Raw genomic sequence first — 13,401 nt, forward strand, 5'->3', positions numbered from 1 at the left:
AAAAGCTGACCTATTGTATGGCCAGCTTTGTTACAAAATTAAATACAAGTACCAAAACACAAGGGTACAGCCTCCCCCCCCCCAAAAGTCCTGGGTGAAAAATGTGAAATCCCAGGTTAATTGAAAAATAATCAAATAGTGACAATTCAGTGTTGCCTTCTCCTATATTGCCATTAACCTACCATCACAGCCATTTCTAGGCCACTGCATTGGATTGCACAACTTTTTCACCCTAGCTTTTTAGAGGCAATACCCTTTATAACAGCTTAGCAGTTTACTGTTGTAGGCATCCTACAAAGTTACAGCAATCTGAGCAACTTTTGACCTTTGTAAAACAGAAATTATAGTGAGTTCTTACTATATGGTAACATTAACTTCCAAACTACCTTTATTCATGACTCTTTCAAGCAATGTTGTAAATCCAATGTTTTGCAAACCCATTCCTAATTTTTCCTGGCTTGCTTGGGGGTCTGACTGAAGCCAAAGTTGATACATCTCTGTACAGCACTGTTCCACATTTGCTGGATTATTAGTCTTTATGGTATTCAATTTATTAACATCCAGTTTCAACTGTACTCCAAGATCATGCCATTTACTACCAACCACAGGTCTGATGCTTCTGTTAAACTTGGCTAAATCTGGCAGCAAACCTGTATAGACACATGGTGTAAGTAACACTTGTGTAATAGTTATTATTATGTTATGGCATTAACAAGCTGGCTAAGTTCCAAGCTGCTACCTTATTTACAAGACAAGTTATGAATTGTCAACTTATCCTTATTGGAAAGGCTATAAGACTAATTTTGTCTGACTGGGTCACAATGTAAGTTGTATCATGGACCTGAGTGAACACTTTCACACCTCAGATCAAAGGAACCGTCCAGGCTACATTTTGTATGTAGCTTAGTTAGCTGGGCTACATATGAAATGTAGCCCAGGCTAAATCTGAGCAGTGATTATATAGACGTTAAGGCTAAAATTGATTGTGGGGATTGAGTAATACTTACATGATTAGTATGCACAACTTGAATTTCGCCTTGAAAAGCACTCAGATGGAGAGCATTTTGTTATCCTTGCTATCCCATGAGTTGAAAAACAATGGTGAAAACTAGTGCTATAGCTTATTCACCAATTGCTTCTGCATGTTTCCGAATACAGACCACATCTCCATCACGAAGTTACCACTCTGCACAAAACAACTGCTCTACAAGCAAGCTTACCTACGTATGTACATAGGTAAGCTTGCTTGTAGGTATGACGTAGGTATGACGTAGGTATGTATGTGTAAAACGTAGGTATGCATGTGCACACCTACGTACGGGAGTCTTTAGTAAACTCCTGTAATTTTTCCAAAATCGATTCAATAGCACTGATTAAAACATTAAACTCACATTCTCCGTAATATCTCTAAGATTTGATCATAACTGAATGCTGAATGTAACCAGAACATACTAGCTGCTAACTCATAATTGAAATTTTTAGATATCAAACAGTATGGTAGTACTATTTAAGTAGGGATTTCCCCAAAAATGACGTGCAGTGCCTAAAATGCCACTTTCAAAAATCATCCTAGAGACATCTTATGCCATGAAAATCACCTTTATGGAATAACGTTAGTCCGCATTAAAAATAAGAAAACATTTACCCGTAACCAGATATAGAATTTTATTTAAATTGCCAAAACTTGAAATTTGGTCTGCCTCACTCACTCACTCACTCACCGACCACAGTCGCAAGCCTAGAGGCTAAATGAGGCAGTACACAGCCACTGTTTTATGCCACAATAACAAACTCACTAGTGGGATGCGCCTTTTGGGGTTCCATTGAGTGTAGGCCCTCTGTGCCTCCTCTTTTCTTTTATCTTCAATCAGGCTGCTTGTCTTCTTCTTCATCCAATGAAACCATATCAAGGTGTTAATTTCCGTATCAACACTTTCTTTCAGCAGCATATTTAGACACCACAGAATTATTTCAGAGCTGGATTTCAGAAGCACCACTACTATCATACACTACGATAGTAGTGTATAGTAGGGACCACAAATGAGTAGGCGTGGCCCACAAAATAAAATCATCCTCAATTTTCCCAGATGACGATGAGGCAGTATTGGTGAGGTAAAACTAAGCCATAACAAACTTTTAGATTGACCGAAACACTTTCAAAAAGTTGCTACAGAAGTTTAAAAACAGTTTATTTAATGGAATTTTCTACTGACTGACTGAGTAGATAAGTAAGTAACTGACTGATGCCTTCAGACAAGCGTAACTTGATAACGGCTAAGGCTACAGGCTTGATTTTTCACTGTTCAACATCACTTCGGCCTGACAGGTGCCTTTTGGCATACCGCAGTACATACAGTGCATTCTTCATGGACTTACCAGTGTCCTCCTTTGTGTCCCATTCATCTTTGCTGACAGTGAAAATTGTCGATACGGCGGTAGCATGTGATGGCTTCCCTTCGTAACGGAAATCATCCGTATTTTTCATAGTGGCTATTTTGATAGTAGAGGTGCTTTTCAAACAGTTCTTGATTCGAAATGCTGCGTAACGCATTGAACATAGCTGACAACGAAGCGTAATGGATACTTCACTTTTCAGATGATAATTCGGGTGCGTGGCACCATTTCAGATGCAGTATGCGTGGGTTCACCAGTCATAATATTTATTTACAAAAAAAGTTAACAAACAAGTACACAGAAAAATTAGGAATTTTCAACTAGAGTAGGAACCATAGCACATCGATAAAAAGTACTGAAACAAGCTGGAATAGTGCACCATATTAAATCACAGTAAAACAATAAGAAGTGTTATATCCGTACTGTGTTCAAGATACCAAAATGGAAATGTACAGTAGGGATATAACACTTCTTATTGTTTTACTGTGATTTAATATCGTGCACTACTCCAGCTTGTTTCAGTACTTTTTATCGATGTGCTATGGTCCCTACTCTAGTTGAAAATTCCAATTTTTTCTGTGTACTTGTAAGAGATATACTAGCTAGATATCTACAACTTTGCGATTGGGATCTGCCAGCTGTACAGTTAGTTGTTGGCTTAATGCATTGTCTATTCCCTGTGTTCCTTGCTTCTATAAGTTGCCTACATACCACTGGATCAAAAAGAAAAAAAACTTTTTCAAAAGTGCCAAAATTTTGGATGGTATATGACCATTATATTAACTAGTGGGGCAAAAAAATTATTAATTTTCAACAAGTAGAATAGGGATCAAAGATTTGATTTTGAAAAAAACTGCGTAAACAAGAAGTAATAGGGATGATAATCCACAAAATTCTATGCATCATCAGTTCAAAGCAAGTTATTTGAATAGTGTACACTCAATTTGCGATTCCTATTTCAACATTTTAACAAAATTTAACCACAAGTTGAAATAGGAATCGCAAATTGAGTGTACACTATTCAAATAACTTGCTTTGAACTGATGATGCATAGAATTTTGTGGATTATCATCCCTATTACTTCTTGTTTACGCAGTTTTTTTCAAAATCAAATCTTTGATCCCTATTCTACTTGTTGAAAATTAATAATTTTTTTGCCCCACTAGTTTCATGATTTTTTTCATGTCCATGCACATGGACTACTTCTTAAATATACGTTCAACAGTACATGATTGTTTAATAAAGAAACCCATTGTAATATCAACTGGCAATAAACAATTACATAAATAAGTTTAATAAACAATTACATAATTAAGTTTAATCATTGTCCTCTTCCTCTTCCTCAACACGAGTAAAACACACGCTTGACAAAACGTGGTCGACTCCAATTAAAGTGCTGAGTATACGGAGTATCCCGCTTTTTATTTTTCAATCGCGTACGGAAGGGACACACCCCTTTTCAATTCGAAATTTACCAGTGTGTTCCAATAGCTTACAAGCCTTGTTATGTCGACTCTTAGCTGGTAAACAGCTGAAGAATATAATAGAAAGTATACACGAAAGGCGTACAGTAATAGTTTAAGTGACGAGGTGCGGGCCACACCCCCTTCACTGTCTCGTAATGAAGGAAGTCTAAAACCCGAGTTTCAGTGAACAATAGTTATGTTTAATGTTTAGTGTGATACAACTTGATGCATTTTAGTCCTGTGAGCTAAAGCAATGGAATTTTAAACAATTCTATATTATCATCTGTATGGCTTCTCGATCGAATGGCGTCTCGAAGAGTGATTCTTGCTCTATATCTCGCAATCGCATTAGAGAGGTAAGATTTTAATACCACACAGACCTGGATACGAATGTTTTTTAAATACGCCATACGTTTTTAGGGCTGATATCTACTTCCTACGAGCTGTAGGCGCGCGAAACAAGAAAGAAAGAAGAAGATGGAGAATCTAACCATTTTCAAAATTTTAAAAAACACCTAAAACCATTTCCCTTACTTTTAATACTTGTTGGCTAGTGTTGTAAACACAAAAGAAAGGTCTAGAATGTTTTAGAAATAAAATCTAAAGCCCGGAAGGCTGCTTTTGGCGTGCGTTCTATTAGAGTGTTTTGAAAAATTTCTGCCTGATCCCTATTATGTACCACTACCGTGGTACATGATACAGTAAATGCCTAATAGTGTGTGTGCATATATAACCCCATGAAAATATGGTGGGCACATCAGTAACCAAACGATACTTACTACTTAAAGCACTGCCATGTGCATGTGTATATCACTTACAAAAAATACAGCATGATGGAACATGCCAAGAGACAACATAATGCCAAGTGCTGTACTAGCCTTGAGACATATGCATTACATATGTTCAGTGTTACGTATATTATGCTTTCTGAGAGATGTTGTTCTTGAAAATTTATTTATGACCTGAACTGTTTTAGCTACTGTAGTTAACCATTTGACAGTCAAAATCCAACATGTTGCATACCAGCACACATACTTGTATAAATATGTACTCAAGAATATTGTTACATGCTAAATAGGTATTTTGTGATAACTTAAATTTTGAGCTAAATTCTTGTCCATCTTCTCCATACAACATTTCTGCTTTTCTGCTTGGTGCTGTACATGTATAGAATTAAGTTGTGAGTAGCAAGTTGTGTTGGTCCTCAGTAAAATACAGTAAAAGAAATTACCTTCATACATAATAGTAATTTCAACTACTGGGTCTGCATTTGATAACTACCAAACATTTATTTTAAATACAATATGCAATAGTTGTAACACGGGCATGAGGGCTTTGCCTGAAAAGTATGCCTGACTGCCCAAGGACCACAGGCCCGAGGGGCAGGGCATACCTTTTAGGCTATGCCCAAATTCCCCATGTTACAGCTAATATGTAACACTACCCATCCATATCCTGCACAGGGCGATCAATCACCCAAGCCAACATGACTTAAACCAGTGGATATACAGTATTGTAATAATATGCATGCCTAAAAGTTTTGATTATGGGTCAGCAGCTAGTACATTCTAATTATGTTATAAACGGACAAATCCTAGATATCACGAAAATTTGGGTTACGTGAATTTAATGTTCTACTATAACCAGTGTAGATTCATTTATGGAATAATTAAGGAGTTCAATATACGTAGGCCTAGTTAAGTAAGCTTGCTTGTAGAGTGACTACCTCATGCAGAGTGGTAGCTTCGTGATGGGGATGTGTACATATTCAGAAATGTGTGGAAACGATTGGTGAATAAGCTGTAATACACTACTTGTCACTTTAGCCCAACATTATTCAACTCGTAGGATAGCAAGGATAACAAAATGCTCTCTGTCTGAGTGGTTTTCATAGCAAAATCCAAGTCGTGCATACTGAACACGTGAGTATTAATCGATCCCCACAATATATTTTGGCCTTAACATCTATATAATTACTGCCCAGATGTAACCCAGGCTATATTTAGTATGTAGTGCGGCTAGCTGGGCTACATATTATGAAATGTAGCCTGGGTGGCTCCTTTTATCTGAAGTGTGAAGGTGTTACATCTGTGTAGATATTACTCCTACTGCACTCCTAAACAGTTCTAACTGCATATACAAGATATCTCAAAGCATGCAACAAAGCGGGTAGGCAGGGTAGACAATTACTTTACACAATCTCTTTTTGACAAGAAAATAATATATTGAACTATAGCTTGATGTTTCTATTGCATTTAAATACAATATAGGGAATCAAGCCATGCAACTGTACATGTCAATCCAACAAGTGATGTTTCTCAATCAAATACATAGCTTACAATTCTTTTGAACAAACTCCAACAGTGAGTTAGAGTTAGTGTACTTGTGATGAGATGAAAGAAACAGAGAACTTATATTCTTATAATTGTATAGGCATTGTTTGTAGTAATAGATAATGTATACTGTCAAGAACTGTATGATCACCAACTTGTGTTATGTATATAGTACTTACTCCAGTCACCAAATATGTATACTTCACTGCAGAACAAACTATGTGTATGTAGAAAAATACACTACTATACCATAGTATAATATAATGACAAGGCATATAAAAAGTATACAGCAATACAGGGAGGTAAAAAGCTGGTACCCTTTAGTTTTATGATCCATAAAATTAATGATTGAAGTACCATAAATGATTGAAGTACCCAGAATAGTTAGTTGCTCTAATGGAACAGTCAATGGGTAAAAATTCTTTTAGAATTTTGATCCTACAGGATGTAATGTTGTCTTTGCAACTGACGTTATGCGTGAGTTGAACATGCGTGTGTTTCCCTGTGGTTTGTGTGAAAATAGCACAAAGTGAATCCTGCATTTCTCTGTGGTTTGTAATTGTGTAAAAATAGCGCAAAGTGAATCCCACTGACCTGTTACCAGTCGACCCGGCATTACAGTTCAAGTGATGCCACATGGCAACACTATTAACCACATTTCATTTGTTTTGAGTATTGGTAGTACTGTGAGTCAGTTTTCGGGTTCAAACACAGTCACGGTAAGTGTGAATGTAAACACAGGTGCATTAAATTGTTGATTGTTTTATTTTATCACATTATCTGGTACAGTCATGAGCTGGTTTGCTACCAAATCACACTATACAATACCCTCACTCATGTGTATACGTACCTGGAACAGTTAGTTGAACTCAAACAAACAAGACTAATCAGCAAGTGCCTGTTTTACTTTTCTAAGAACAAGTTCTGATCCCACACCTGTAGTCAGTTGGACTCAAACACACAAGGAACAAACATTTAACAGTGCTCATAGAATGAAATATCTTACACAGCAAAGCAGTGCATTAACTGGAAATGCAAGCAATTAAACCGTGCTTACTAATCAGCACGTGCCTGTTCTACTTTGCTAAAAACAAGTTCTTATCCTACACCCGTCGTCAGGAACAATCAGTTGAACTCAAAACAAATGTACCAGCTAGCACAGAAAGTCGAACAGCGTGTACAAAATAAAGCATTAGCAGGAAGCCACTAATACGCTATTGCAAAACAAAGAAAAGTCCATGATGCGTATATTGTACATGTTGCAGTTGGTGAAAAGGCACATCTTGGGACGAATCACTGTAGGCCTGTGCTGATTATGCCAGCATAATTTGGGGCATGATAGGTAGCCAAAAGCATTGAGCATAATGCCAGCATAACAGACACAGTTTTTGTGCATTGGTTATCAGAGAAGCTGAAACTCTGCCTATTTGCATAATGCAGAATGGGATAGTCTGAAAACTCGGTGAAAATAAGATTTACAGCTCCGTTGTGAAGAAAATATTAATTAAAGATCGATATACTCTAATAGAACACTTAACGCATGTTGAAATATCCTAATAGAACATTCACAGATGCATTAGATACTCTAATAGTCAAGACATAATTTTATATAAGCATATTTGGAACATAATGAGACACAACTGGGCATAATTTGAACATAATAGGGGAAAGTTTGGAGCATTGTTCAAAAGCAGAATAGGCAATTTCAAAAGCATAATAGGCTCAGGCCAACAAAGCAATGAAGAAATCAAGCCCTTAGTTATATCATATCCATTGTTAAATTATGCTTGGTTATAGGTATCAGTTAGTAAGAATAAAATTCTGTTAACCCTTTATTATCCAAGGGCTATACAGTACATACCGGTAGAAGGAATTTTAAGTTCAATAGGAATCATAGCCATAAAATTAGTGCAACAAGGGAAGTTGTCTACACCTGCAGATATACTAGTGGACATTAATTTAATCCTTAATTAGGTAATCCTAAGGCTGCAGCTGCTGTCAGACCTTCAGTGCTGGTCACTGTAAAGTGCTAATAATAAATACTTTAGGTTTAAGGAAGAAAATCCATCCCTCCTGGAGGAAGACTGAGTATGGCCCCGACTAGACATTGGGTGACCTGCAGTTTGAATCCTGGAGCTGGAGGGATTTTTTCCTTACTTTGTCCCCTTTTCTGTTACACCTTATCAGTTAGTACGTCAAGTCATTAGGTCTAAGTCCCTGAAATTAGGTTAGGTAAGCAGCACAAGTTGCTGTCAGACCTTCAGTGCTGGTCACTGTAAAGTGCTAATAATAAATAATGATAATAATTCAGGTTTAGACTGAAGTAGGGGTTAAATGTCCACTAGTATATCCATAAGTGTAGGCGATTTCCTTTGTTTTACTACCTTTTATCTTTGATCCCTATTCCAACTTAAATTTCCTAATTTTCCTTCTACTTGTTTGTTTATTTTTTGTGACATAATTATGACTAGTGAACCAGTGCATACTACATCAAAAGTAAAAATGTCACCATAAATGATGTTTTCGTCTGAATGCACACTCCCACTATCAATTATGAAAACATGAAACAGCCATTATGCTTCATTTTCAGCTGTTTGCTCATTACACAGCATTTCAAACAAATAACAATAATAGAAACATCTCTGCAATCAATCTAGTCACTCACTACAGAAAGTACAAACAATTTCTATTACAAAAGAACTCCCATTACAAACATAGGGAAGCCATCACATGCTAGCTACCGTGAATTTACACTTTCCACTGTCAGCAAGAAGAAATGGGACACATAGGAGGACAAAGGGAAGTAAATGATGTGTACAATATACATGCTGCAGTATGCTGAAAGGAACTGTGGGCTGAAGCAGCATCTAACGGTGAAAAAATGAAGCTTGTAGCCTTAGCCATTATTGGGTTATGCTTGTGTGAAGGCATCAGGCAGGCAGTTAGCCAGTCAGTTCACAATTCCATTTAATAATTTTTCTGAAACAACATCTAACGGTGAAAATATTTTTAAAGTTGTGTAGCAACTTATTGGAAGTATTTTTGGCCACTCTAAAGAGACTTTTTGGGGTTCATTCTGCTTAACCATACCAGTCAAGGCACCATGAAGGTACATATTGTTAGTCTGGTTTCTGGTTAATAGTTAATATTGTATTGTGAGAAACTGCAACCCTCTAATGTACAGTTACTATACTGTATGATAGATACACATACTGTAGGTACGGTTGTACCTGTATGGGTTAAAGTTAAGATTACAATTAGACATCACTTGATCATACTCCATGTTTCGGCACATTATACATTCCTAACTACCTTTAAAAACTTAAAACATGGAGACAAAAATTGCTGGAAAAAGAAACAAGGGTCAAGCCAGCATGTTTAAAACACAGAGATCTGTATTTGGACTCAATGGATATGGTATAGAGACTAAGGAAAACACAGGTGTTTCTATAAATCAGGAACAGATAAGTACTAAGATTCTGAGAATACTTTTGTATAAATGTTTATTTGAGTCCAAAGAGAGATCTTTGTGTGTTTAACATGCTGGCTTGTTTGTACAGTAGCTGTTAGGCAGTCAGCTAACATCATTAAAGTTAACAAACACCAGTGTATTGTTTCTTACAATTGTACTCAACATTGCTGTTCTGGTATGAACTTGATATACTATGGTTAGTATAGGTAATAATATCTAAGCAAAAACAGCCAAGCTGTAAAAAAAGGGTGTGGACTCCAAAAAAGCAATGGTGGAAAAAGATGTGAAATCCAAAGGTGGCTGTCAAGAAATGGCTGTGATGATAGGTTAATGGCAAAATATTTAATAAGGAGACAATTCAGCTGAATTTTCATTGCCTCCTCCAAGTTTCACTAGGATTTGGCACCAAATTCGCCTTACTTATTTTTTTGCCATTAACCTACGTACCATCACAGCCAGTTCATGGCCACCACCTTGAATTTCACATCTTTTTTACCCTGGCTTTTTGGAGGCCACACCCTTTTTTACAGCTTAGCTGTTTTTGGTTAACTACAGCATGCCTGGTCTTTTTTGTAATTGTGACTTACCAGTATTAACGTGAGGAACTGGTACAGCTACAGCAATGTCATGTGATGTTGATGGGTCATAGATTGCTGGATAGTTTCCTATCTGAAGGTGCTGTAAGCCAATGCTCTGAAACTGGTCACAGTTTTGTAGAGCTGACTGATATGCATGATCAACACAACAGGAAGGAATGTACCAGTACACCTCTATGCAACCTTTCTCCAAGTGTTCTAAGATGCAAATTCCATTCTTTATATCCATAATCACTGTCTCTAGTTGTTGACGAAAGTCTAGTAAATCTTGCACGGTTACCTCATTGGGATCTTTCATCAATTTTGACACCACTTTAATGTAGTACCTATCTTTGACCTCTTTGCTTGGAGAATTGGGTAGCACATCCTTCAGCTTCTTTGTGAATATGGCACTTTTGTAACTTTCAAGCAGGATATCAGCTTGTTTGATATTTGAAGACACAGCCATAGCCTCTAACAGTCGAATGTCAATCCAACTCCAGTATGGTGATTCTGCTAGTGTGTCGAATATTGTGTCAATATTCCTTGATGCCTTAATATCATTAACAGCCTTTTGAGTAAGCTGGGCACCATCAGGGGTATTAATTTGCTCTATACAGGCTCTCCGTACTATAGAAAAATCAGCAACTCGCAACACTTTGGTCATGTTTGAAGTAAGACATAAGAATGCCTTTGAAACACTTGAAAACTTATGAAAATCTACTTCTTGAATATCTTGGACTATATAGGGAGACACACACTTACGATTATTTGGTTAGCTACCAAACAGCGAATAACTGTAATTTCAATGATATTATTGATATACAAAATACATAGCAACTAAGAGTGCTGTTGCATTAATACCCCCCTAGTATCCACTGCAAGCTACATTTAGTGTAACCTAGCCTGCATTTACTTCATAAAGCAAAATAAGCGGTGTGGGGGCAAGCATGATAACAACTATAAATTCAATGGCTCTTGTCCCATATGTGTACGGGAAACCCATATGCTTATGGGGCCCCATACATGTATGGGTAGCACATCCACAAATGGGATAAGCCAAGAGCTTTATATATTAATAGGATTCTGTTGAAGTAATTTGCATAAGAGTTGTATCTAGGAATTAACTAATAGTATGTATCATTTTCCTGGAAGTAATATATACACACTACTTTTCATTTGCAATTTGAGAAACAATCGATATACACAAAATCAAGATACTTCAAAAGTCAAATTTAATAACGCATAAATGATTGTATTACTAATATTGCTCTATTATACAGTATCCAGGCCTGATTTAAGTTAACAAAGTTTTGGGGTTCAAGTTAACAAAATTTTGGGACTGCTATCATCGTTATTGCAAGTAAATGAAACTTTGTTCTTGATATTATTCCCACCTCTTCTAGAAACCATTATGCCAGAAATTATGCCACCATGATTACTATCAAAGGTGGGTTTTTATTTGACGTTGTAAAAATTGGTCCTACCCTGAGAAAATATTAAAAAGCAGAATACACAACACAAAACATTGTTCATGACAGGAAAACACATAATTATACGTATGTAAAATATGCATGCTAGATACCTAATACACACACGCACAATTAACACTATAGCTGTAACTCACAGTTTGCACACAATTAACACTGTAGCTGTTAACTCACAGTTTGCAGTAAACTCTTGTCTAACTTCAGTGTATTGCTTAACAACTTCTCCACCACCAGTGAGTCTGTCCATTTCACTTGATGCTGTGGGTTTGCCATAATAATTACAGTATCATACAGTATGCTAGTAAGGGTCATGAAGATTTGAACTTAAATCCTATAAAATATCAAATTACGTGGCAAGCCTCTTTTTTCATCAATAGTAATGATGGTTTTTCTTTCTATAGTTACAGAATGCATTGGGATTGTATCATATGCTATGGTAGTACTGTATATGAAGAACTGGGATTTTCCAGGCAAAAATATCATCCATAAACCGGCCTCAATTTCCACTCATGACAGCTTCGCAGCATTGGTTAGGTGCAGCTAAGCCAAATTCAGACCAACCCAAAACCCTTCAAAAAGTTTATATGGAGTTCAATAAATTTTCTATTTTATGATGACTGACTAACTACCCAACCCAGTGATGCCTCCAGCCAAGCATAACTCGACAATGGATAAGGCTATGGGCTTGATTTCTTCACTGTTTGACATTGCTTCATTCCGAGATTTGCCTTTTAGCCAACTGCAGTACATACAATAAATGCATTGTGGACTTGCCCTCCTTTGTGTTCCAGTTCTTTCGCTAACAAAGCAAGGTGTCGATTTGCGATGGTGTGATGCAGCTTCCCTGTGACTATGTTTTAATTGCCTGTAATTTCTGTAGCAACTGGATTGATTTTGGCAACGTTTCTCGTACTGTTCTTTATTTGTAATGGGTGAAGCGTAGCTGAAAATAAAGCGTAATGGCCACATCCCTTTCCATTACGTAATTGATTGTTGGGGCACACGGTCTGATGCAAAATTACATTTATGGCATTCCTGGCACTATTCTATCTTTAATGCGACATGCGCCGGCATAATTATGTTATAAAAAGTAAAGAAGCAAGCAGAAGGAATGTTAAGTTGGATTAGGGATCAAAGAAAACAAGTTGATGTTTTGCTACTTCTAGTATCCAGGTGCCATGCAGCAAACAAACCTAACTGGAATTAATTAACAATATACTAAATGAACATTTATTATTACATACAGAATCAATTGAATCATATTGATCTGTATTTTGCAATTGATAAAAATAATTTTGTAATTCTGTAATTATGTTGCTATGCATTGCTAAGGAAGCGTACCTTGAACAAACCAATTTAACCCACTAGTAATGCACAGAAGTATCTTCTGAACTATTTCAGTTTGTCTATAGCATTATCTTATGCAAATTTCTCAATGCTGCTATTAATTTTCGTTCACATTGCACAGGCACGTTCCCTTTTTGACTTGAAGAAATTTGTCATACCTGTTAGCCTAGGAGGCCAGCTGTGTTGTTTTTTGGCTGTTTGACACCCATTGAGAAAGGTCTTCACCGTGTCAGTATAAACTCACTTCACCCATACTCAAACTGGCATGTATTAACCACCTTAACCCAAAGCTTACTTCCCCAGAAGTTTAATACAGGCTCTATT

At 36.8% G+C, this 13,401-nt stretch overlaps 1 protein-coding gene across 1 annotated transcript in view; it reads right to left on the reverse strand.

Moving 5' to 3' along the window:
• LOC136257002 (uncharacterized) overlaps positions 1–10,729 on the reverse strand; it is a 58,826-nt gene extending 48,097 nt beyond the window's left edge. The window contains exons 1-2 of the mRNA XM_066050094.1: positions 10,253–10,729; positions 387–650 (exon numbers count right to left, since the gene is read on the reverse strand). Coding sequence (XP_065906166.1) covers positions 387–650; positions 10,253–10,709 — 721 coding nt within the window. The 5' untranslated portion in view covers positions 10,710–10,729. The remainder of the gene's footprint in view (positions 1–386; positions 651–10,252) is intronic.
• Positions 10,730–13,401: the final 2,672 nt, after the last annotated feature.

The sequence above is a fragment of the Dysidea avara genome, chromosome 5, assembly GCF_963678975.1.
Source record: "Dysidea avara chromosome 5, odDysAvar1.4, whole genome shotgun sequence".
NCBI classification, from domain to species: domain Eukaryota; kingdom Metazoa; phylum Porifera; class Demospongiae; order Dictyoceratida; family Dysideidae; genus Dysidea; species Dysidea avara.